The sequence below is a fragment of the Caretta caretta genome, chromosome 11 (assembly GCF_965140235.1).
Source record: "Caretta caretta isolate rCarCar2 chromosome 11, rCarCar1.hap1, whole genome shotgun sequence".
Lineage (NCBI taxonomy): Eukaryota > Metazoa > Chordata > Testudines > Cheloniidae > Caretta > Caretta caretta.
Window position 1 is genome coordinate 21,348,987 of NC_134216.1, and position 27,801 is coordinate 21,376,787.

A 27,801-nucleotide genomic window follows, 5' to 3' on the forward strand; every position below is an offset into this window, starting at 1 on the left:
TGTTACAGTGCAGAAATACGTTTTTCTTATACTTTATAAGATTTAAGTATAACTTCAGTAGTATGTTACTCCATGAGTTCTCTCATTGAAACCACTGGAAGCACTTGTGGCGTAGCATACTATGAACACCCAGAAGGACAGCAGAATATGGCCCACATTGTTCTGAACGAGCTTAACAAACACTGAACAAGCATTGTTAACATTCACTTTTGTAAAATTGAACAAACCCAGGTTGTTCAGGTAAATATGCATTTTTTATAGATTTACTTACTTGCCTACTGTAGCTTAAAAAAAGAAAAATCAATCTGTTTAAAAAACCTTATGACAAAACATCCCGAGCTTTGAAGAAATAGTCCTGTAATGATACCATGAGATTTAAAAACTTCTGGAAAAATTATAAAACATGTAATTATGATGAGGAAATGGCAGACAGATGTTGTTATGTTTGAGGTTATTTTGAAAGGACAGTACTGAATGCATGAATCTGACCAACTGTCCTGAACTAGATGGTCAAAAAGGAAATTAGCAGTATGAAATGGATATTTTCAAGTTACTTAAAACTACTGTTGTACAGTAAAACCTGGAGACAGGTGATATTTTTTTTCTTAGAAACTGCATGCACCTGGTATGCATAGTTGACAAGTTGGCCCAATTACAAGAAAACTGTAAAAAAATAACATCAAGTGTCACCCACAGGTATTCAGTTGATGAATAAACCTTGAAAAAAAATAGAAACATTGTGTGGGCTGAAGTTTAACAGGTGCTTATTATACATTTCAAAGTCAATTCCAAAACTTTCAACATTGCCTAGAACTCCTCCAATAATATTTTTTTGCATGTTAGCATTGGTTCAGATGGAAATAAAACATACACACATAGAGCACCTACACATTCCTACTGTATGATTTGTTTTTCTTAAACTTTTGAGTTGTATTCAGTCAGAAGATTTATGTTATGGCACTTAGAATTGGTGTTAAAATGCAGGTTTAGGTGGTGGGGAATTTTCATCTGAACTCATCAGAACCCTTGTGCCACATATATAATAGAAGCTGGTATTCACTTTATATACTACCATTTAATATATTCATGAGCATAACATCAAATTCCACCATGCCTTGTACAAGCATTGTTATGTCATTCATTCTGCAGTGAATAAGTATATCTTCCAGTTGCTCAAAACATTTTTTATGCTAACCCTAGTGTGTCTTGTTTGGCAGATATGGCATGTAAAACACTATTATTCATAACTGTCAAGTCAACTGATGGATGCTTTTGTTTGGAATTAGGAGTCTTTCTACAAAATGCCATATAAATCTTTAAGGGTCATTTTTAATATTTAGAAATTGTATCTGACATGGCTTTCACTACTTTTTCCCTTAGCAATGTTTGTTGTGGTACAATTTTAAAAAGCTGTAATAATCTTTTGAACCGGAGATTCTTTCCCGCTTGTCTGCTCTATGTATGGTATGTAAGTACTGACAACAATAAAGCATCACTAAAATAGTGAATGTATTTGCATTGCAGAAGGTGAAATAAATTAGAATTCTAACTTGGGGTATTTCACTTACAGCTATTAAAAGTATGAGTTACCATTAACATAAAATTTATTTCCCAAAAAGGAATTCATTTAAAAATACAAAAGTAACAATAATTTAGTTAAAATGGAAAATGTGTTACCGAGTTTTCTGGGGCTGACCTGTCTCCTAGTATGAGAATTGGAATTTGTGCCCCTCTTTCTGGAAATATCAGAGGACATTCAGACTTATCCCTGGGGCTTCTTTCATGGCTTAACCAAGCCCTTTCCAAAGTACCTTCCAGTTACTAAACCTGAGATTTTCAAAGTCATTCTTAGAAAGTTTGAACACGCAGTTCCCATTAATTTTAATGAGAATTAGAAGTTCAAATTCTTTATGTAACCTTGAAAATCTCAGCATAAATATTTATTAGTTGACTAAATATAAATATCTTACCTTACTTCACTGTTAACTACAAGCATGAGCACTAAAGAAATGATTGTAAAAATGCCCAATGGACTTAGTTTGAACGGGAAGAATTAGGGGGAGGTCAATCTGTGAAGGAAATCATGATGTAACAAATGTTCTATTCTGGATTCTGACATCTTCCTGAGTCTGAGACATCTTAGTTATAGCAAGAAATAAGAAAAATAGTGAAAAGTGTGGGAGAAGGGTGAACAAAGAATGTTTCTTCTTCGCTAAAGTTAGTATCTCAATCTATTTGGTCATCACTTCTTGGAGCGCCTTTCTGCCAAAGAATGCTTCTGCAGAGTATAAGTCAGGCCTGTAGATCTTTACAAAATGTTGATTCATGACAAGATGACAATTTTCCATTTGTTTTGTGGTGGCTGATTCACTTTCTGCCCAGGATGCTACTACAGACTGTGTTGACCAAAATAAGTCTCTTAAGCTGAATATCTTTCAGTGATACAGCATTTGATTCGTTTTTTTACATAGAGGATTTGAATGCCCTCAGGCAAAGATATTTAGGGTGGAAGGCAATAAATAAAGGTTTTCTTAAACATGCATGTACTCTGTGCCTCCTCATACTCTCATGTGAGGGTGTAAAAGACAGGGCAGCTGCGACCCTTCCTCAGCTCCTTTATAGTTCAAAGCCAATGCTGTTGAGGACTCAGAAATGTGGGGACAGATCATGGAAACCACACAGATCACAACATCTCAAAGAGTCACAGTGACTGTATGGTAGTTAATTGTTCTTTCTTCTTCAAGTATATATCAGGATGGGTCCCACTGTCATGACTGGGAAGCAGTATCTTCCCGGAACAGCTGGAGTGAGGAATTTCAGCTGTATTTGTCAAACAGAGATTGAAGTACTGTTGTCCCGAAATTGGTATCTGACTTAGTTGCCATGTCAAGTGCATAATGTTTAATTGAGTTTGTGGGTTGCTCCGTGTAGCTGTCTTGCAATTCTCGGAAAGAGACACATTTCTGAAGTAGGCAGATGATTCCACCTGTTCACTTGTGCAGTGTACCTTGACATTCAGAGGCAGAGGCTTGCCAGCCAGTTGATAGCAGCTGGAAATACACTGTGAAACCCACATTGAAATTCTCTGTGATGAGTTAGCTTAGTTTTTCAGTGCACTGGATATGGCCACAACAAGGCTTGAAAGGCTGCTGACGTAATAGAGCAAGGCTTTGTAGATGTCCGAAATATGCAGCTGCAACTTCTTCTCTTCCAGCATCAAGTACAAGGTTTGGGGAAAGATTTTCATCACCACCTTGTCCCTGTGGAAGGATGCGGAAGGCAGCCTGTCCATAAGAGAGAGGATCTTACTGATTCTGCATTCTGAGATAAAAGCCATGAGAAAGACTATCTTGATAGTAAGGTGATGTCAACAAGAAGCTCCATAAGTTTTAGAAGAACAATATTGAGTGGTAGTCAGGTCCCCCTTATACTGGAGGTCAAATATACAGAAGGCCTTGAGGAATTTCAATGCCACAGGATGTGAGAAGACCAGGTATAACTGTACTGGGGCATGGCATGCAAATATTGAAGCAAGGTGAATCTTAGCTGAGTTAAATGGTAACATTGTGTGTTTCAGGATTATATATAGACCAACATCTTCAGTATCAGGGCCTCCACTGGCTCACTATTATTTTGAATTGCCCTTATGGAAAATCTTTTCCATTTCAAGGAACATGTCTTCCTAGTGAAATGTTTCCTGTTTACAGATTTTTAGAACTTGTAGGGAACAGACTCCATCAGTCAGTGCTCAGCCAACCAACATCTAAGCCACAGATGCAACAACTGTGAGTCTGAGTACAGTATCTTTGTGATTCTGGGATATTATGTCTGGAAAGGATAGAAGATTTATGCGAGGCTGCTTGGACAACTAACAAGTCCGACAGTCAAAATTGTCTTGGTCAGTGTGGAGCTATCATGATGACTGAAGCCCTGTCTAGTTCGATCTTGGATGTTTTTTGTGGGGACCAGGAGAATTAGAGGGAAAGCATATAGCAGTCCATGAGACTATAGACGGAGGGAAGACATCCTCAGAGAGCCTGGGCTCATGTCTCCCCTGAAGCAGTACTTAGTATTATCTTCTGTGGTGAACAAGTCTGTGATGAGAGTTCCGCAGTGATGGAACGCTGGTTTTGGAGGGTTATCCACAGCAACTACTTATGGTGGTTATCACACTTCAGGAAGTCTGCTGGGTCATTGCTGACTCCTGGAAGGTGTAGAACCATGCTGATACAATGGAACTCGATGGTTTATTGGTAAAGAGGGGACTGAGCCACTCATTATTTTAGTGCATTGCTGACATGTTGTTTGTCAGGATTTCTGTCCCATGCAGAGGGAGAGGGGGTAGCCAAAAACTAATCACTCCTGTTTTGTGACACTGGGATATTATCCTACATACAGCCAGAGAATCCTTAGGTAACCCTTGAGGGCACTTTAAGCACCTGTGTGCTCCTGGAATAACAAATTTGACCTGTTTCTGGTACATGCTCTAACAGAGGTAGAATCTAAATGTCTCAGGTTGGGTGAACGTTTAGTGTCCAGATATAATTTAACTGATTTTTAATTCAACAAAAATATTATCTGCCTGATTTGTAAAATGCATTACCATAACTATTAATGAAAGTGGAGAGACTAATTTCCAAATTACTATTCTGAATCCTGGAATATTGTTAAATTCCCCAAACAATGTACTCTAGTCTTTACATATTCCTTTCCATTCAGTAAATGGTAATTCTGCACATACATATATGAGAGAGAGACAGAGAGAGAGAGAGAGGACCCCCATATGGTTATTGATGTGTGTGTGTCACCATCTTAACAGTGTTTCAGCATTGTTTCTATATAGTTGTGACAAAAGTGATACCAATGAAATTGTTACATTTATTTCAATGAAGTGACCGAAATGCTATCAGTGTGTGTGTGGGAGGGGCAGGGTTCAATAGTTATTATATCTGTATTTAGCAAGTAGTTTTGAGGTATACCTTAATTATCCTTGCCACTTCCTGTCACAAGGACAAATATCATCTTTATTTGTAAAAACGAGACTGGATACTCATTTTGTTTAGTCAGATCTGTAAACACCTGCCATGAATTGATTTTCACTGGTCCCCTAAGCCATGTGACTGATAGCCTTAACATAAGATTTTTATTGTGTTTGGAGAATGAAGTAGAGGTGAACACACAGCAATTTTAGGAACACATGCATGATTCTTCTATCATTTACACCAGAATAAATCCGGAGTGCCTCCACTAACATTAATGGAGCTATACTGGTGTAAAACCAGGCTGTTTGGGAAAGGCAGCAGAAAGAGAAATTGCTGTTATCTCATTGAAACCTTGTAGCTCTCTGGATAGTCGCTTCTGCTTGAGTTCTGAAAGTGTATCTACTCCTATGACTTGTGAGCTTTGCTGCCGCTTTTGATACGAAAAAAAAAAAAACCTGTTGAAGGGTGTCAATATTGTACTTCTGAATAAAATAGGAATTTTTCTCTCAAGGTGATATTCATCCCTGTGCAGAGGGGCAGATCAAGGTTATGCGCCAAATAAGTTCTGAAAACTCAGCTTAGTGGTACTTTTGCACATTGGCCTTGATCTGCCCTTCTGCGTATTTCACCTCCAGTGAAAAACCCACTCCTGGAATCCATTCTCTCTTAACCACTCAAGACTGTGACTATACACTATTTAGCAGAATACTGCAAAATGACATCCTCAATATAGACATATTAGGAAATGATTAAAAGTGTTAAGTTAGTTGTCTTTCAGTCTAAATTTAGGGGTTGCTACATTGTCATAATACACATTCAAAAATCTATCAACATTTACAATTTATCATAGCTTTGATGGATTATGAGTACATCCAAAAATTCAGAGTAAACTGTGTGTTCATAGGAAAAAATAAGATTCAAGAGTGGTAGAATATAATATAAAATCTCAATTTTCTCGTTATCCCTAATTTACAAGGCAACGAAGTTAGTGTGCAGGATAAAATATTAATTACACTCCAGAGACTGCATTTCAGAATACAGTTGACTGACTGCAGCAACTAAATTTTAATAATTTTAAAAACACCACTACTATGTCCAAACCCTGGAAACAGCCATAGGTACTAGGATGGCTCCACAATATTCCAACTTCTTCATAGGCCACTGCAAGAAAGAATTTCTGGAAAAATGTGACACAACAAATGACATATGTGAGATACAATGATATTTTTCTCCACTGTACCAACAACCTAAACTCCCCCCATGGATTTCCACCACAACTTCAACAACCACTGTCCATCCATCAAATTCTCTCTAGAACACTCCCACACCAGCATCAACGTCCTGGACACCACAATCAGCCGCAACAACAGACCCTCACAGACAACTATATACAAGAAACACACAAATCACCTCGACTACCTTCACAGATCCAATAACCATTCCCAAACACACCAGAAAATCTGTTATCTACTGCCAGGATCAGATACCACAGCATATGTCCCAAGAAGAAAGTCCAGGATACACACCTTAACATACTTAAAACCGCCTTCACCAAACAAGGACACTTCACCACAGAAGTAGATTGCATCATGGCCACCCAAATACCCCAAGAGAACATGCTTCAATATCGAACCAAAAAACCCAAATCTATGACTACACACCCCTTGTTGGTACCACTCTAATGGAACCCATATGGGGTAACATTAAAAACAATTACTACCCACACTCAATGGGGATCACATCCTGAAAAAAAATTACCTGAACCTCTTCTGGCCTTCACAAAAATCTGCCCCCAACCTCAGCATGCTCATCATCAGAAGCAAGCTCACCACAGATGAGCACATACCTACTTAAAACAGCACCAGACCTTTCCATAACAATCGATTAAAAACCTGCAGACATATATTCACTGCTACAATGATCAATACCCCACAACACACCTTTCAAGATACATGAGTCCTACACATGCCTGTCACAACATGTGGGATACCTCAACCAATGCATTACTGTCCAAATAACAACTATATGGATGAAACCAGACAATCACTATGCTCTCAAATGAACTCACACAGAAAAATGATAGACAAAAACACCATATCAACCATTGCTGAACATTTTTCACAAAATGATCATTCCATATCTGACCTCTCAGTCTTAATCCTGAAAGGACACCTGCATAACACCTTCAAAAGATGAGCCTGATATCTTAAATTCATAACTTTGCTAGATGCAAAAAATCATGGACTAAATAAAGACAATGGATTCATGGCTCATTACAACAATCTGTAACTCACTAACCCTCCTTTGTCCTATGACTACAGAGATGTTAACTGCCCACATCACCTTGAATGGTCTCTTGCAACATGTGTTAACAGCTTATGCTTAACAGTCTGGTCCACCTTGAATTTAGCTGTGACACTCTGAGTACCTTTCCCAAACCTGAAGAACTCTCTCTCTTTCACCAGCAAAAGTTGGTTCAGTAAAAGATATTACTGCACCCACCTTCTCTTTTTGAAGCATCTAAAATACTTTTTTAAAAAATAAGATTTTAAACTCAATTTTGTGCTTCTGAAGGGCAATGAATTGAGAGCTCTGGAAGCCAAAGTCCTCTTATTATCCTCAATACCAATCCAGGACAAGTGAGAACAGTGCCGTCTTCACCATACTTACTTATCTATGTGCATAAACCTAATCAGAAGTATCACAGGAAACATAACTTGCACTAACTGGTGGTTTTATCATCGGTCACAGCTCAATGTTCAAAAGCTGAATGAGCATGGAGACTCTCAATACTTTAAATAGACCATTGTACATCCAGGCTAGAAAGGAAAGCATGTTTACAAGTGACAAGCATGGGCAAGCTTGTATTGCTACTGCCTACACTCTCCACAACATATGGATACCTAGAGAACGTCAGTCTCCAGAATGAAAAGGAGTACTCGTGGCACCTTAGAGACAAGTACTCCTTTTCTTTTTGCGAATACAGACTAACACGGCTGTTACTCTGAAACAAGTCTCCAGAACTAAATTCAAGAGCATTGAATTAGAATGGATGCTCCATTCAACTGACTGTGGTGTAAAATGCAGTCTCCTGAGTGCAATATTGTTTTAATTTCAGTCCTTCGTGCTTGATATTCATGATGAGTAACTGAAGTTCCTGATGGGGAGTCTCTTCTTCCAAACAGGCGCACATGTGATTAGACATTCCTGACATCCAATTTTTTAAGTGGAGTCTCTGGCTGTTGGAAACTCCATTATGCATGACCCCGGAGTCCCACTGTCATCTAAATGTATGGACAAGTTTTTTTCACAATTTATAACACATCAGTGAATGAGCTAAGGAAGACCTCACAGCCTTAAGTGTTTCAGATTGGCTCTTCACTGGTTGATAAGATCCATAGCCAGACAATTCTTTTTATGCCAACCACTGGCTTTTTTTGGTACTAACCATTGTTTGAATGTGACATCAAGAAAGCTCCTATTGGCCAGGGTAGAACAAGAAAAATATATAAAACCAGAGGGTGTTTTTTCAATGCGATCATACTTCACGCTTATGCTGAATTAGCAGATTTGAACTTCTATTTGCTACATAGGCATGAGTGATGACAAAGTATCTAAAGCAGTGATATTCAGACTGAGGCAAGTCGCTCTTTAATGTGTCACTTGAAGCTCTGTGCAGCACATGATATTAAAGCATTTTATGATTTAATTATAAGCCAATGAACATAATTAACCAATCAGGATGCTTTTACTATGTTATTAACCAATTGTAGTTGATAAAATAATATTCCTTGGTCAGTCATTTTGCTGTAAATATAATTATAATATATATACATATATATAAAATGTTCTTACAGCAAAATGACTGACCAAGTATATATATAAACTAAATATTTCCCAGTCATACTATTTAAATATGAATACATAGTACTGTAGTAAATGAAACAATGAATTCACTCTACCGTGGATCTTTTGGGTAATGTTGATCACTAATTTGGCTCCTGAACCTCTGAGTATCACTGATCTAAAGCATCGAAGAAGACAATATTATGGACAATTAATGTGCTCTGGAAATTTCGACCATAAAGCAACTATATACTTTTAATGGACTTCTGCAGTATACTGTATTCATTGCCCTTCCGTGGCTTCTTGATCTGTGTTTTTCCTGGATTTGTGTAGCCTGGAAGGCTATAGACATTTTTTTGCTTCTTAGACTATAACAGGGTTAAAAAAAGAATTAGATAAATTCATGTAGGATAGTCCATCAATGGCTACTAGTCGGGATAGGCAAGGCTGGTGTCCCTAACCACTGTTTGCCAGAAGCTGAGAATATGAGACAGGGAAGGGATCACTTGATGATTACCTGTTCATTCCCTCTGGGGCACCTGGCATTGGCACAGGGCTGGATTACCCAATTGGCAGACTAAGCACGTGCTTAGGACACCAGCAAAAAAAAATTGATATTTGATATTTCAAAAAAAGCATCGAAGTAGTCATCATGGGAAAAATCAGAACTTTGTTAGACTTCCTTACACTCCACTCCACACTCTTCCCCCATTTTTCTGTTCTCTTTTTATCCCCACCTAAACCAGGGGGGTGTGCTACTAACGTAGATCGAAATAATGCGAGGAAATCAGATCCTGTCGTGTATAGCAATACATTTTTGTTTTATTATTGATATATTCTTCTGAGTTATATGTACTTGATTCATTTTTTCTTATATATATATACATAAAAATAGTATACATTGTATAATTTTTTTTAAAGTTCCGATAACTGAGAAAAGGGGCAGATTGAAACATAACCAACTGAGCGGAGCACAGAAACAAACTGGCAGAAGAAAAGAAACAAAATCTAGTGAAATTTTCCAAAAACTTTCAAAGCTGACATCATTTTTCAAAGCAAATCCATCAGAAGCAACATCTTCTCTCAGTAGCACAAACATCGTTCCGAAACCTGTAGATGTTTCAGAGACTGACCCTTTTTCTGTTGGTGAAACAAACACCATTCCAGAACAGATGTGTCAGAGATTGCAACTGATCATCCTACTCCTGGTGGTAAAACAGACATTGTTCTAGAAGGTGTGGATGGGTCAGAGATTGAACCTGCTCATGCTGTAAATAATAGGAGAAAAGATCCTGGTATGTGGGTTGATTTATAACATTCCTCAATTTGAAAAGCCACACTGGTGAAGAAATGGCAAATCAAGTACTGCATTATCTGTGCCAAGTTTACAAAATAGATTTCTCAAAGTGCAGAGGTCAATCTTATGATAACGCTGCCAACCTGTCAGGGCGTTATCAAGGAATGCAGAAGAAGCTTTTAGAACAGAACAAATGTGCCATATTCATACCATGTGCTGCACACGCTCTCAATCTTGTTGGCCGCAGTGCTGTTGATTGTAGTCCATTGGCCGTAAGTTTTTCCTCAACAGTCCACTTACTTTATACATTTTTCTCTGCCTCAAAACACCAATGGGCAGTTCTTAAAACATATTTGGCCAATGATCGTGTGTTGAAATCTCTAATACTCGCTGGAAGGCACATGCAGTGGCAACAAGTGCAATTCTGGAGTCCTACTCAGAGATTGTGGATGCATTAGAAAGCATAGCTGAAGACTAATCACAAAAGGGAGAAACTATACGAGAGGCAGAAAACGTTGCAAACAAGATGCAAGAACTAGACTTTGTACTCATGTTGACCATGTGGAATGAAATTTTACAACACTTTTACCACACAAGTCAAGCTCTCCAAAAAAAAAAGAATTGGATTTGAAAACATATGCAGACCTCTGTTAACCATTAGCAGACCACTTACACACTTTGAGGAATGATTTCGAAAGATTTGAAGACATATCAAAAGATATCCTACCTGACACTAACTACAAAGAAGCCCAGTCCCTCAAGCGAATCAGGAAAAAACAAGCAAATGATAGCAGTGCAACAGAAACACCATTGAATCCTAGAGACAAATTTTGCGTATCTACTTACTACACTATAATTGATACACTTGAAGCTCATATGAAGAGGAGAGGTGAAGTGTACAAAGAAGTATCAAGTAGATTTTCTTTTCAAAACGATATGGACTTATCTGAAAAACAATATTCACAAGGTTCCCAAAAGCTAGTTGACTCATACCCTGTTGACTTGACCATGAATCTCTGTGGAGAAGTACAGCAGTTCCACTGTTATATGCACGCAAAATTTAATGAAACAGGAAAAATGAAATTCAGTCACATTGATCTTCATGACACAAAATATTGAAAGACAGAATACAATGTGTATTTTCAAACGTAGAGATCGCACTATGTATTTTTCTAACATTCATGATTACTAACTGCTCCGCAGAACGCTCTTTTTCTCAGCTGAAAAGAATAAAAAACCCTCAGAGAACAACAATGTGTCAGGACAGACCTGGTTCACTTTCCCTATTGTGCATGGAACAGGACATGTTTCGTCAAGTCAGCTTAGATGAAAGTATCCATAATTTTGCAATCAGAACATCTACAAAGAAGCTATTTTAATTTCAGCATCCATGTAAGTTTTGCATCATTTCAAAAAATAACATTTTATTTTATGGTATAGTATTGTTTTTATTTTGAATTACATATGGTGGGGGGGCACCATAATCTTTTCAGTGCTTAGGGCCACTAAAGGTCTTAATCTGGCCCTGCATTGGCCACTGTCTGAAGACAGGATACTGGGCTAGATGGACCTTTGGTCTGACATATTATGGCCACTCTTATGTTCTTATGTTATTGCCTTCAGAGAAAATATTGTAATCAAATCAACTAACAACTGACTGTATCAACTGTTAATCAAATGAATAAATAAAATTTAAGCAATTCACAAGTCATATCTAAACAAAAGCTGTGCTAATATGAACATACAATTTAATATAAATATTTTTCCAGTGACACAAAGGTAAGGCATGAGTGAAGTTGTAGCTATCAGACATTTCAGAAATGGCAGTTAATTTCAATTTATTTTACTGGTTGAGAAACGTTTCTGTAGTAGATAAATTGTATTTTGCTTCTTTTCATTAATTTTTATTATGTTGTAAACAACAGAGCATCAGCACTGTTTTCATATAATAGCCTATAAAATCTACAGTTTGCATGGAATGTGAATGACAAAAAATGAAGAAAAAGAATCATAATGCAATACTGAAATCTAGTCTTTTTGATGTAGGCTTTTTGTTTTCTTTTTCCTCTCCAGCATTCTGTAAGGCTCCCAAGACCTCAATCAGTGACAGCTATTGATTTATCTGCATACACTGATACAAAAAAAGTCTTTTCCTTCTTATTTTTTCCCCTTACAGTGAAACATACTCCCTTTTTCTATCTAACGTTTATTTCAAAACATTTGATAAAGATGCCCAATTGGCCATCCATTAGCAAGAGATTAACACCTTAATTAAACATAAAACTACATTACAATAATATGAAGCATCATATCTAGACCAACAAATGCACGGATAGGAATTAAACATTAATTAGTTTTGGCCATAATGGAAACAAAATTAAAAAAAATGAAATGTTTTCATTTTGATATTTATTTTAAAAAACACAAAAATGGGGTACACAAAAACCCAAAGCTAAACAAACAAAACAAAAAGTCAATCTGTTTTTCATATTTTCCAGTTTAGTGGCAGAACAAAAAAAAAAAAAGAAAAAGAAAAGAAATCAATTATCTTCGCTCCAGTAATTAATCCATAGACAAATTCACATGACAGACAACTTCTCTTTCAGAGATGTTATGGTCTGCCATTCCATAGCAATTTTATTTACTACATTTAATTTCTTGGTTATTAAAATATTTGCACCTGAATACTCCAAATAACCTATTACTTAGGGATGAATAGCTTTCTATTACTATAAGAACTCATACAAACCACGCTATTTCTCTCAAATGAACAAATCCCAATTGTTTACAATTGGTTTAGTTTAAGGGCTGTTATGGTCAGAAAAGTGATGATGTATTACTCAACTGTGCACACTGGTTCACTGTCTTACTCAACTAATTTGCTCCTTTTGAGGATTCAGAGTTCAATTTGTTAATTTTACTCCTTTTTACACCACTTTTCACAACTCATATACTGAGGAGAAAGTGAGTTAAATTCCATTACTGCTCCTGCGCCACCAACAGCATTATCATCTCTGATTTCAGAGTAACAGCCGTGTTAGTCTGTATTCACAAAAAGAAAAGGAGTACTTGTGGCACCTTAGAGACTAACCAATTTATTTGAGCATGAGCTTTCGTGATGAAGTGAGCTGTAGCTCACGAAAGCTCATGCTCAAATAAATTGGTTAGTCTCTAAGGTGCCACAAGTACTCCTTTTCTTTTTATTATCATCTCTGTTCCATCAGCAGAATCTTTATTATTAGTGAACTCAGACTGATAAAGAACCCAGTTTGATATTGAGATCCTAGCTCTTTTTATTTGTAAAGTGAACATAGTGGACATAGAGTTATTGAGAAGCAATGAACACTGAATCCCACAATACCATTTTAGTCACTTTTTAGAGTATAACTGTATTTAACGCCTGGTCTACACTAGAAAATTAGGTTTAACTACATCAGTCAGATTGTGAAAAATCCACACCCCGAACAGCATAGTTAAGCCATCCTAGGTTCTTGTGTAGACAGAGCTAGGTCGGTGGTAGAATTCTTCTATCAAGCTAGCTGTTGTCTCTTGGGGAGGTGCATTACCTGTGCTGTCAGGAGAACCCCTCTCGTCAAAGTAGGTAATGTCTACACTGATATGCTATAGCAATGCATTTTAAGTGTAGACAAGTCCATAGAGACTCTAACTCAGATTTTTGTGACCCAATTCCCCACCACAAGCTCCACTTCTAACTCTGATTGAGTGGCTTCCAGATTTCCTCTCTGCCAACAATGTACATGCAACTCTCCCCCTCTTCTTATAAGCCACCCTTATCTCCTTACAGATCTACACAACCATCTCTGCTTCTCTGTTGGGTCTTGAACAAATCCTTTTGATGATTCTAAAATGCTAATTTCAAACTTCTGTATTATCATATATAATTTTATTTAAAGCAACTAAATGTAAATTGTTTTCAAAGATATTTTCATTCACATATGTTTATGAACTAAATATGTGGCTGTAAAGTATACTGGGGAAAGGGTAGATTGTAATAATAAAAAGAAAAAAATACTTATTGTTGTAGTCCAACTAAATTTTATTTATGAGTTTTGTAGAATGTTTTATTATTGATTTTGTAAGGCTAGAGACTTTCAGTGATTAATATTTTATATATTAGTCAATATTACTTTTACTACATTTAAAATCTTATCTTAAAAATAAAAAACCCAAATCCTGCTTAATGAGCATAACAAATTGTTTAATCACAGTAACTAAAACCTTGATTCCTAAATATATATGTGTATGTATGTATTAACTAATATTGAAGACTGAAATTAGCATTTTGGAATGTAATTTGAAACTTGAAAAGGTTGCAATTAAAATGTTTCTATTTAATCATTTTAATACCTATAAAACACACACTCCCATTAGGGAATTGAGATTTGAATTGCACAGTAAAGTATATTTCCAGACAAAAAACTTTGTTAAAATGAGATTAAGATTCAGATTACATCTCAGTAATCTAAACATTAAAAAAAATAGAAAAAATGTCAATTTTCCCCCCAAACAAGCACTATAAATCCAGAAATTCAAAGATAAGATGAAATTAAAAAATTAAAATAAAAAAAACCTCTAAACATGTTAAGGTATAGCAATGCAGTTATGGCACCTAAAATAGCTAAAATAACCTAGAGTGGAGGAGGAAATGAAAAATGAATCTGTCTTTAAAAATTATTTAAAATAAAATCTAGGACTACAAACATTTAAATGACTTATACCTAAATGTATGGTTACCATATGATGTTTACACTTATGTTACCTACTTTCAATCTTAACTGTAGCTTAAATAGGTTTTGTAGGGAATTTCTTTTTTCGCTTTAGAATTATTTAAAAAATTATGCATGAACAAGAATGATATCTTTAATGGACTGAAGACAATTCATACCATTTTTAAAGTAATTTTTAAGGCCATATTCAAGTACTATGCCAGTGAAGAACAAAGTAGCCTGAATCAACAGAAACCAATTGGAGCATAATGGTGAATCTGGCCCTTAATTAGTTAGCATACAGCCATGTAACTTTTAAGAGTGACTGGTGTTGGTCATGTAATGTACCAGTTTGAACCCTTGATAAATTTATATAGTCTTGACAGTAACTCAACTAAAATAATAAGATTGCAGCATGCAAATTAGCTTGGGAGGAGGAGTAATTGTTGGTTGAGTTTTCTGAAGCCACAATAACCCCCTTAAGAGTGACCTAAACTATTAACCTAGGCCTATGATCACAACAGATCCAACACTCAATAACAATTTAGTGTAATTACAACATAAATTTAAAAAATCATCTACACAGCAGATTTCAATTAATTTTAACTGTATGGAAAATGTGTGAGTGAATATATATAAAATTAAAGAAACTATGCTAAAATAACATTAAGGTTTCAAAGTCAAGCACTCACAAGTTAGGAAATGCTAGAATGTATAACTTTATCCAGACCCTGTTTGTGTATGCATTATGATAGAGTCCATAGATACATGATTTCATACTATTTATATTATATATATTATATTAATATTTTTATTTATATATATATATATATATATATATATATATATATATATATATATATATATAGCGGATTTAGGTTCTGTATTACTAAAACCTTTCTAACTATAAGTACATATGTAGCAAAGGGCAGAATTAAGGTTGGTGGGACAACCTTAGTTCTAACATTTCCTAATTTTGGAATGCTTGACTTTGCATCCTTAATGTTTTTTTAACATCGTTTGTGTGTGATTTCTAAAAAAGAAATATTTAAAAAAATCCTTCATAAGGCATCATACTGACACCAACATGGGTCACTAGCAGAGTTTAAGTCCCAGAACTGACCTCTACCACTAGAATCATGGAGCAACTGATAGCAATAGCAAATTATTATCCCCTGTGTGGACACGACACTAGTGAGGGAGAACAGACATACTTTGTCAATTGGTTTTTGCTATTTGCTAACAGCCACTTTACCAGCTCTCCCTATAATTGGTTGATTGATTGATGGATGGATCTAGCTAGCTCTTACACACACACACACACACACACAATATATATAAAAAGAAAAGGAGTACTTGTGGCACCTTAGAGACTAACCAATTTATTTGAGCATGAGCTTTCGTGAGCTACAGCTCACTTCATCGGATGCATACCGTGGAAACTGCAGCAGACTTTATATATAGTATAGTATATACTTTATATATAAAGTCTGCTGCAGTTTCCACGGTATGCATCCGATGAAGTGAGCTGTAGCTCACGAAAGCTCATGCTCAAATAAATTGGTTAGTCTCTAAGGTGCCACAAGTACTCCTTTTCTTTTTGTGTAAAGTTAGTAGTGTCTCCATTGCCATGAAGTTCTCCTAAACTCCCCAAGATCCCTAGCATACTTGGTGTGTCAAAACTCTCAGTACAACTTCTCTCCTACCAACCATAATGTACACAAGAGGGGGCAGTCACTGATATTTCTCACCTGCAAAGATCAGGAACTCTGCAGGAGAGGAAAGCATCAGACATTCCCCTCTCCTAGATAGTTTCTAAGATCTGCAAGAGAGATGAGTGTGTTTTACCTGTTGGAAAGTTGTTACAACCCATGGCTAGAATTTAAAAGAAGAGTAAACTGGGCTTAAAGACCAAGCTTTCAAGATTCAAATTCTGTCAGTCAAAAGCAGCCAGGGATGGATTAAAGTAAGCCAGAGCTCTAGGAATATCACACCACAGGATCTGCCTGTGGCCCTGCACCCACACTATGGTGATGCTGAGGGATCCCTCCCATCCCAGAGAGGCAGAGACAGCAGCAACATGGAGCACTCTTCCTCTTGGGAATAGCAAGGGTGTAAAGAAAGGGTCTTTCTTCTTTCACTAGAAACATGGGGTGACAGCAGAGGTCCACACAGTATTGCACTGACTGGGCCTGCTGCACACAATATCCTCTGTTGAGGTGGCGCTGATAGGGCCCCATGCAGGAATGAATTTTGAAGTTAACACTGAAAGGCATGGGTGAGTTCACACCTGTTGTTTCAGGCTGTCTGCAGACTCAGGCAATTGTTACTACATTGTATATGTGTAGTACACATTTAGAATCTTTTCTTCATAACCATGAGGCCTAAAAGCTCACTTTTTTCTTTTTAAATAAAAGCTCAGATTCTAGTGTAATCTAGTCATTCTAGGAGCTGGGGACCTAGTCACAGACCTACAGTGCCTATGCCTTAATCCAGCCCTGAGGACTATAGCAGCTGCCTCCCCTACATCCTATAGCACAGTTCTATTTTTGGATTGCCATCAGGAACAGAGGACAGGAATATGAATGGCTGAAGAAGTGAAAATGTAGAAGGAGAATTGTGAAAACCCATGGGTCAGCGATGAGAAAAGCTGCTGAGGTGCTGTGCTATGGTGATAAAACACTTCCAATGTTTACTTGGAGGGAACAGTTTGGGTGCCAAAACAGTTTCAGTCGCTTCTCTGACCTCTGTGGGCACCATTTAATCTACTAGCCAGATCCCAGAGCAGAAGATTCTTTCTGTGTGTGAGAGAAACCCCCCATCCCCCAAAAAACAACAACCCTACTTTTCTATCTTGCCTCATAAAAGTGGAATTAGAAAACACACATTAATATTTACTGAATTAAAGTTTTCTACTAAACATTCACAATAAAACTATTTTCCAATTTTAAAATTAAGTTGCTAAAGGAAAATAATAATAAAGAATACAATTCACCAACTCTTTGGGTATTCAATGAAAAATAACCAAATTAGGGATTTACAAAACCTCACTACCCCTTGAATTACTAAATAATAATTTGCTTTGCAGAAATTCAGTTTTAAGTTCTCAGTCTTGGTTAACACTACAAACATTATTGTCATTTTTTAATTTAGATCTTTACACAAAAAACTGACTGTTCAGTGTTGACTGTTCAGTGTTGTAACAGTAAGAAGTGTCCTGGTCCACCAAAAGCCACATCCCACATTAGTCTCAGAAAACTTTCTTGTATGCATTTTCCAACATCCTCAACAGAGGGCTCACCTTCTGTGGAAGGGATATTCAGAGACTTGAGTTCTGTAGGAAGAGCTCAGAGTGAATGGTGAGAGTAAAATAATTTTGAAGGTAGCACATTAGGGATATTCCTCTCTCTCTCTCTCTCTTTTCTGCAAATCTCCTATGATCCACAGATGGGAAACTCAACTCATATGGACCTTAGAGCATGAATATGAGTGAGTGTCCACTAGGGTTCATAACCTCTCAACAAACCTTAGGTAGCGCTCTCACTTGATCCTTTCCAACTCCTCTGTAGGAATTAGGAAGTCCCTAGATTCTCAGACAAACTCTATGATGCTTGTAGGATGACACCAATACCCCCAAAATGGTGTGTGTGCTTTGGAGGTCAACTTACTCCCTTCCACAAGATTGGGGAGGCTTTATCTTCAACACACCAAGGCAGTGCTGTAAGCCTTTCATCAAGGCAATTTAGCCATGTTGGGAGGACTGTTAAGTGTGAAACCTACCAATTAATTTGACATCTGCTGGAAGGATGAAGTACTCTCAGTCCCATACTTCCCTTCTCTACTGGCCTTGCTGTGTTTGCACATGTTCCCCTTCTGCATGTCTTTGCAGCCCTCAGTTCTGCATCCAATACTCTCTTCCACAATGGACTTCCCAAGCTCCATCTTGTTCCCAGACCATGTCCCAGACCTCTTGGAGATGTGAGGTGGTCAGAAAGAGGTGTGTCCTTTAGGAAGGTCTGCCAGAAGTAGCACGGGTGCATGCTAGCAGGGATTGGATAGGCAACTGATCAGGGAGGCATTCCCCTCCTCAACTAAAGTCACTAAACTTATTTTTTTTCTCTCCTACTTTCCTTTCTCAGGACAGAATCTCAGAAAAAAAAATAGAAGATTTTTGTTCATTGGTGAACATCTCTTTTTAAATATCTCCTAATTTATAAATGTCAAGTACGATTAACCTGAATTCTGGTGGAAATGCTCTAATTTCCCTCACAGGCACACCACGTGATTTATTTAAACTTTGAGGCATATCTCCAAGAAGAGCTATAAACTCCATTAAGCTACAGACTTATTCATTTTTTAAAATGAAAATAAAAATCTCTAGCAATCATCTGGCTCCTCATTTTAAGTCTATAAGAGATGATGTGCTACCATGACACTTTTATTTAAAATGTTAATAAAATTTTTAAAGTAAGAATTTAATGAACTAATCTCTGACCCTCTGTGCTCGATCTCATTTCCTCAGTTTTATCTTTCTCCTCATCATCATTGTTTTCACTATAAAGTGACAAAAAAAGAAGACATTATTGAAATATGGACAACCTAAATATGGATGGAGTGCAAAAATCTTCTATTTTCTTTAATTCTGGAAGAAAAATTCTACTCTCAGTGTTACTTGATCCCACCACCAACTCTCATCTCTTCCTTGGTCCTGCTGGCATCTCCTTGGGTCTTTGACCCCCACAGCCTATGCAACATATGTCATGTAGCACAGGCCCCTTTTGCCTACGCCTTATTAACCAAGACAAAACTGGGGGGGAGGTTATGTTCCAAAACCTCTTTTGCCTCCTGTGCCTCTTTCTAGGATAACAGGTGCCTTTTCTCCTTGGGGTGAACTTTCCACACATACAACCACAGATTTAGAAACAGAGAGAAAATGGATAAAGTGAGAAAAAGAAATGGTTTGCCTAACATACTTAAATTTACACTTTACATAAGATAAACTAAACAAGGCAATTTCAGTTTAAGTTACTGAAAGGAAAGAAATGCTTGCATGTTCCAAAAAGTACTTTTATGCTCTGACCCTAGTGTCAGACTTCTAACCTCCACACTGTTCCGAGGGGGGAGAGAGAGTCCTCCCTTTGCAATCATCTAAGTTTTCCCACCCTTCCACCCCCCATTTTGGGTATGGCCTTTCTGAACCCATCTCCCATCATCTAGGGTAGACACTCCTAGGAGCCATCTCCCATCATCAAAGTTTCCCCAGTTACCTATACATAAAATTGAGTTTTACACTTATTGATTCTCTAAGGCTTTGCCTAGGCAAAGCCGAACATGTGGCCAAAAGAGGATACAACCATCTTTGATAGCTGCCTCTGAAAAGCTTAACAACCCTATATCCAAAAGAATGTAGTTCAGTGACTCTTACTTGTGCCTGGCAAATAGAGTACTTTCTGATTGGCCATATCCATTACTCATTGAGGAAAGTAGTTTTACCTGACTGGATGGAGTTTTGCTAAAGCTTATTTTCGGCCCCTCAACTCTCTTGGTTATTAAATATTACTTTATTAATAGACATTCAGTCTGTCACACTGAGCTCTAGAGCTAACCTATCCCTTTTTTAGGCCAGTATTTCATGTTTGAAGATTTTAGCGTAAGATCTTTGGGCAGAATCAGGCTTTATTATAGAAACTAAATGTTATCTTTAACAATGGAAAAAATACTGCCTCTCCTTAATAATTTTCTTCCTAGAGACGATGTAATTATGTATACCAAAAGGCAGCAAACCATTTGTGACAACAGAGCTTTAAGGGTAACATTTCTATGTTAATACATAAAATGCATTAAAAAACTATTGCTTAATTCAACCAAGAAAAAAAAAAGTCTTACTATTGAATAATGTATTTGGACTATTAAGAAAACTCAGTCCCTATTTAGAATTTTTGCTTTCTTTTGATAAAAGGCATTTTTCACAGATATGAATTGCTGCACATTTGCATGTATTAAAAGAATGCCAAAGAGGCTTTCCTAAGCCATGGAAGGAATACAGAAGATTGGCAGGAGTAGGGATTTTGCCCTGCAGGATTCATGTTGGCAGCCAACATCTACAACAAATTCAGTGTTCATGAGGAGTAATCTAACAAAATATATGTGTTGGCAAAAACAGAGGAAATAATGAAGAAATACAGAAATAGAAACTTACCTTTTTGATCTTGTCTAAATTTGGTTAATACAGAAGGGGGAAGAATACGGTTTTCTTTTCAGAAAGTATCATTTAGTATTCTGCTTAATGATGCAAACAAATTCTCATTCTGATTCTTAAAATACTTACAAAAAAGCAAAATATGTAGCTTTGTCATCTTGCAAAGCACAATATTCTTCACATTTAGATTACAAAAGTTTTTTTTTCCCAATTAGTATAATACACCTTTAATTAAAAATAAGAAATGTCAAAAATTGCACGTTTACAGCTGTTTGACCAACCTTTATGTCTATGAAATCCATCCATGTCAGCAAACTCAATATGATTTTCATCAGCCCAGTAGAGTCTACTATTGACATAATCTATTGTAAGAGCCATAGGTCTGGAGATCTGCGTTTCTATGACAACAGTTTGACTGGTGCCATCCATACCAACACGACCAATGTGAGGATACTCACAGCAATCAATCCAGTACAAATATCTAGGAAAACAAAATCAATAACTGTTTTATTTACAGCTGCCAAGGCACTAACACATAGCAGCTAATGTTTTAAAATGTATTTGGTTGGTTTTAAATACTATCCAGGAATTATTCCATAGTGCTTTCATGCTCCAAGTTAGCCCTTTTGAGAGGTTTTTTTTTTCAAAGAAAATTTTACAACTTCACAGCTTGAAGTATAATATTTAGGTGTATGAGTTGCCATGATAGAGATATTGATGCAGTTTTGCATCTGTACTTAAAGCACTAAAGGAAAAGCTCAAAATGGGCTATATATATGTCTAGATTGATTTAGGATTGCCACCCTTAAATTCTGAAATATCATCATGATTTTGCTAAGCTAGTCTCAGGTCCTGCAATAATGGCAATAATGTTATTGCCAAAAGAATTTCAGGTAGGTAAAATATCATAATACTGTATTACAATGCCAATTTTTTATATTTTATACACTAATTTCACCGATCACAGCATTATGATGAAAATGACATCCTTTCATAATGGGCAAACTCCAAAACATAGCAAGGATGGCACACTTGCCAAGATTAAAAGAGGAGAGAGTATTGCTGGAGGAATGTATGTTTCTTAATTGGCTGAAAATGAGGGAATATCACATTGGGTGGGGATTTTGTTTTTCCTTTCTTTTTCTGTTGATTGTGAATACTCAGCAAAAATGCCTGGCACATGTTACACTTAAAGATGTTTTGTTGGTATACTAATATAATTTATCTTTCATGAGCTACTGACCCACACAGAGGGTGAGAAAAAAATGTAGTTATAAGATTGTGGACTCTAAAATGGGGATTTGAGTACAGGGGGTTCTATTGTATTGTTTACTTATTTCAAATTCATGGCATATGTAGCTGTCTCTTCTCTTCTGTAGGCTGCAAACACCTGACCTTTACATCTGGATTATCAGAGGGTCATTACCTAAGAATGATTTGAGGGAAAGCAGGAAAGGTGGATTATTTCAGTTTATTTGCCTTATCTTTTAGTATTAATACACCCATATTAACTTGGTATGGGTGGGCTCTTCCATAAGAGACTGAAATAGGCTCAAGTATCCTGCCCCCCAAGGCTTTTGGCAAGTAATCATGTTGTGGGTAGTGATACACATGGTCACAAGGGAAAATCATGGGAACACTGCCTGCTAGGAAATTAGTGGAGCACATTATCATTAAATGACAGGAAAAAAATGAGTTACAAGCATAGGTAAGCTTGTTGGGATGGATGAGAAAAGCTATGTATGCTCAGAGGCCGTTTTTATTGGCATATAAAAGAGAAAGACAGAAAACCCTCCTCTTCCTTCTCTAATTAGAAGTTAGACAAGTTGTGATGTAACACTAAATTCTTCCTTCTTCATTTCTCTGTCTTTCACACAGAGACAAAAACATCCTCTCTATAAAAGCAGAAGTGTCCTCATCCATTCCCACAAGATGAACTACATCTTTGGGTACAAATAGATCACACAGCACCAAACCTAGTGTATTCTTTCTCTTCCTATGTGCTCTCTCTTTTGCACATAATCAGAGTTCCTTTCTATATATTGATTTGTATTTTTGACTTCCATATATTTAAACAGTTTGGTTTAACAGCACAACCTTCTTAAAACATCACAAGAAATCAATGCTGAAAACCCAGCACCAAACAAATAAAGATGTTAATGTCTGGTTCGACTTTGAAGAGTGACTGTGGAACGAGCATGGGATTCTGTATTTACTGGTCTTCAGTGATTTTCAGAGTAAATTTATTAAATTTATAATTCTTTTTCATTTCCACATTATTGGACTTCAGCACTCAGAGCAAGATTCACTAAAGGACTTAGGCCTCTGACACTTTAGGTGCCTAAATCCCAGAATCAGTCCCCAGTAGGATTCAGAAAACATGAAATTCATAAAACCATCACTCAGCTGCATCCTATGAGCACCTAAACTCAGTGCCTGAATTTTTGCAATAAAAGTTCCCTAATCATCTACGATTCTGAACTTGGCTCTGACACTTCGCAGGTGAGAGCCCTAGCCACAGGGCTATGGGATATTCTGATGTGGGGTTTCCAAAGTGTCTTCTATTGAAGCTGTTCCACTGTTGATAAATAATTTTAAGAAGTCATTGGAGCAGGGAAAGTGGGTCTTCCATGTCCCAGGTGAGTGCTCTAACCAACTGGCTACAAATTCATTCTCCTGCTTGCTCTCTCTGGACCAATGATGAACCTGTTTCACTGTGGAAAATGACAGAAACATTGGGCCAGAGAGAGAGCCCAAATTTCTTTATGACTCTAGTCTTCAGGAGAGTAAGGATACGTCTACACTTCAAGATGGGGGGGGGATGATTCCCAGCTTGAAGAGGCATACCCACACTAGCTCTGATTGAGCTAGTGCTCTAAAAATAGAGAATAGCTGCTGCAGCATTGCAAGTGGCAGGAAGGGTTAGCCGTCTCGAGTACATGCCTGTGGTCTCAGACTGGCACATACTCAACATGTCCAGCCACACTCACCCTACTGCAGCTTCACTTTGGCTCTCATTGAGCTATCATGATAGAGTGAGTATGTTTCCTCACGTTGGTAATCACACCCCCAGATCGAAGTGTAGATATACCATCATCTCACTGAATGTCTATGAAACAAATGGCTTGTCTACACTGAACAGTAATGCACACTATGGGGGTATAATTTCTAAAGCTCACTCATGCGCGCTAAAGCTTCCCTAGTGGGTTTTAATGATTACATGCTAGGGAACAGTTAGCGCACACCAGCAGGGTCTACACAGACCAATTGATGTGCAACACTTTAGTCCACTTCTGATGTTACACCCTTGTAAGGTGCATTACCCCACCATGTAGACAAGCTAAATCACTTCAGTTCTTTTTGAAAACATTACCAGGATGACTAATTTCCTTCTCTTGCATCATCACTGGTAAGATTCTGGAGGCCACTTTATGCCCTCAGTTGCCCCTGTGTATTCCCACAGAAGGCTAGTGAGATTACCACGTGTAACAGATGAAAGACATCATCTGAAGACAAAAGGGCAAATTCTACATTCTTTAGCACCAGTAATTAAATCCCGAGTAACTTCACTGAAGTCAATAAAGTGATTCCAGATTTACCCTAGTGTAACGCAGAGCAGATTTTAAAGACAAACACATGAGTAACCGAGACCAGAATTTGTACACAATGAGGCTGTATAGATAAAATTGATGACAGAATTTGGTCTGCAGAATATTTAATACGGGTAATGATGTTTGAGAGGAAGAACAACCCAGCTAGATTCTTGTAGCCTAACCTTAATTTGTATGAATGTCAGTTAGGGGGAAAATAAAACAAACACCATTGTTCTACTAGTAAACTGAGAAAATCTGGTAAAATGGGGTCTTCAGTGTCAGATTTTGCCACAGGGACCAAAAACCTCTGTGCGGCCCTGAGGAAGAGGTATTATGGGGGCAACAGCAAGAGTGCCCTATGCACCTGTGATCCTCATTGGTGGAATGTCTCCTAAGTGATCTTTACAAGCCAGTGCATGGCAGAGTAGCTCTCAGGTCTCATTAACTTGTGCTCAAGAGCAGTTTGGACCCTGGCAATCCCAGATCCAAGGAAAACAGTTTTGCCTGCCAGTTTTGCCTGAGAAAGTATTTTTTGCCTTATTCCCCTCCTCAGTTGTATCTAGGTTTGCTCTGACAATAATAAAATAATAATAATAACAACAACAACAATAATTGAGGACAGAGCTCTCCATGAACAGAGCTGGGTGACATTTTTCAAATTTTACATTGGGAAAACCTTAATTAATATTGCATTCTATTTTCACAAAGTTTCTTCCTAATTTTTAAATCAACCAAAAAGCTTACTAGAATATCTCAGTTTTTCAGGGGGGGAAATTGGGGAAAATGTTGTGACATTGTTTTTCTTGTTTCTTGTTTTTTTCCCTTAATCAGTTCTACGTGTTTGGAATTATTTCTTTCAATGGAGAAAATATTTTTTAATTTTACATTTTTGTCCCTGTTTCTGGAAACAGTAAGTGTTAAAAATATAGCAGCAAGTATGTTTCTATGGGGACTTTCAACTCAAAGGTCCAGAAGCAAAATCTACATGTACAAGAAAGCTACTGAAATGCAGTTTCAGGTACTTTACAGAAGAAGGAAACAGAACATTGGCCCAAAGCACACTGCACAGCAATGTGAGGTGGATGGGGAATTTTGGCCACAGACTTCAGTGGAAAACCTTCTCTTATGAAAACTGTGATAACATTTTTAATATCCCTACTATATAGATGGACCATGATTTTTAGCATGTTACCTGAAAGGATGAACTGGACTCATCTAATACCATTTCAATCACACAAGAACAACTCAATGAACTTGAAATTTGAGGGGAAAGTACACACACCAAAATCCAACCAACCAACCAAACAAAAAATAACCTGAATGATTTTGGTGATGGTTTTATATATCCAGCACTCTGAAAAGATTTATTATGTTATTAATTTCTATTGTGGCCATTGCTCCCTCAGAAATTATTGAGCCAAGTCATTCTCTAAGAGCCAAAAACTCTGAGCTTGGGTCAGGAACCTAAGTTTTAACTTGCTTACTTTTTACAGATGGTTCTGATAGATGGGCCTGGGGCTTGTATCATCAGAGAAAGAGAATACAGCTTGGCCAAAGACAGACAGGGAAATCAATCAAGGGATCCTGAAAATACTGGGGCTTTTGTAAAGAAGACCAGTGTCTTAACACTGCTCCATTGAGTTCCCTTTTCCTTACCCATCATGCTGACGAGGATTCCACAGCAGCCACTGCTAAATAATTCTTACCCAAAGTGGATGGGTAAGAAACATAATATACTGCCAACAGAATCAGCATTATCTTGCACTACTATATCCAAGTAGGTCTGAAGAGGGATAATGCTATGAAAACTGGCCATCTCCTGGACCCAGCACTCCCAGCAAAAGCCCCTCTCCAACTATGAATGCTGATGCTGCAGAGTTGGACAGAGAAAATTGTTTGGGATCACTACGTAAGAGCTAGGTGGTATCATCATGATCATCCTCAAGAAAAGTATACTGCTGTTCTTCCATTGATAGCCCCCACCCCAGTAGCTTCCTTCTGTCAGTGGCATTTGAGATTATTGGAGCCTTAGGAAATAAAGATAGAAAAGAATAATTAATTTATTTACACTAAGACACTATGAGAGCTTTATTTATCCTTATTAAGCAGAAATGTCTCAATGATAAAGTGAGCATTACACATTTAATTCTCATCTGAAAAGGAAACAAAGCAAGCTTTCTCTATTCCGTGATTTCAGATGAAGCAGTGAATGCTACTTGCAAATTTTACTTACCTGAAGAGGGGTTCAGTTACTTCATTCTATTATTTTTATCGGATAGCCCTAAGTAATATTCCTGTTAAAAATGATCTACACTGTAAACATCCATTTTAAGAGCTGAAACTGTATTACAGGAAACAATCAGACTTTTTACGACTTTTTCAACTACATTAACACTGATGTGTTAGTGGCCACTGTTTATACATATATTTATTGGTGACTTGAGTGTGCTTCCTGTTTATGAGGCAACAACTGTACACCAAGTTAAATAAACCCAGGCGGTAAATATTATGAGGTTACAGTTATCACCTCATAAACAGGAAGCACAATGAAGTTGTTGGTACATTGCAATGTCTCACTTAGAAATTAAAAATTTCTTTTGCTATTAGCTGGGTAAAGTGAGAAGTTATTTATTAATTATTATTATTACTACTATTAGTAATAGTAGTAGTAGGTTATGGCCAGCAAGGAGTTGGTGCTTTATAGATAGGTATGACAATAAAGCCTCAGCACTGGAAAGCTTACAACCAAATATCTGACGAAGTTGTTTTTGTGTGAGAAAAATGATTTACTTCATTGATTTTTAATCGATAATTTTGCCCACTACAAATATATCTGGGTGTATATCAACTCTCAAATGGTCAGTGATTTCTGAAGGACAGTAGTCAGTCAGAATACAAAGGTTTGCACAAGAGTATACTTTTAAAAAACTAAAAGGAGTACTTGTGGCACCTTAGAGACTAACCAATTTATTTGAGCATGAGCTTTCGTGAGCCACAGCTCACTTCATCAGATGTGTACCGTGGAAACTGCAGCAGACTTTATATACACACAGAGAATATGAAACAATACCTCCTCCCACCCCACTGTCCTGCTGGTAATAGCTTATCTAAAGTGATCAACAGGTGGGCCATTTCCAGCACAAATCCAGGTTTTCTC

General features: G+C 37.2%; 1 protein-coding gene across 7 annotated transcripts in view; it reads right to left on the bottom strand.

Moving 5' to 3' along the window:
• Window positions 1–27,801, bottom strand: part of LRP1B (LDL receptor related protein 1B) — a 1,334,345-nt gene that overhangs the window by 192,624 nt on the left and 1,113,920 nt on the right. For all 7 annotated transcript variants that reach the window (XM_075117809.1, XM_075117811.1, XM_075117812.1 and 4 more), the window contains one exon: window positions 21,333–21,532. In XM_075117809.1, the coding sequence (XP_074973910.1) occupies window positions 21,333–21,532 (200 nt within the window). The remainder of the gene's footprint in view (window positions 1–21,332; window positions 21,533–27,801) is intronic.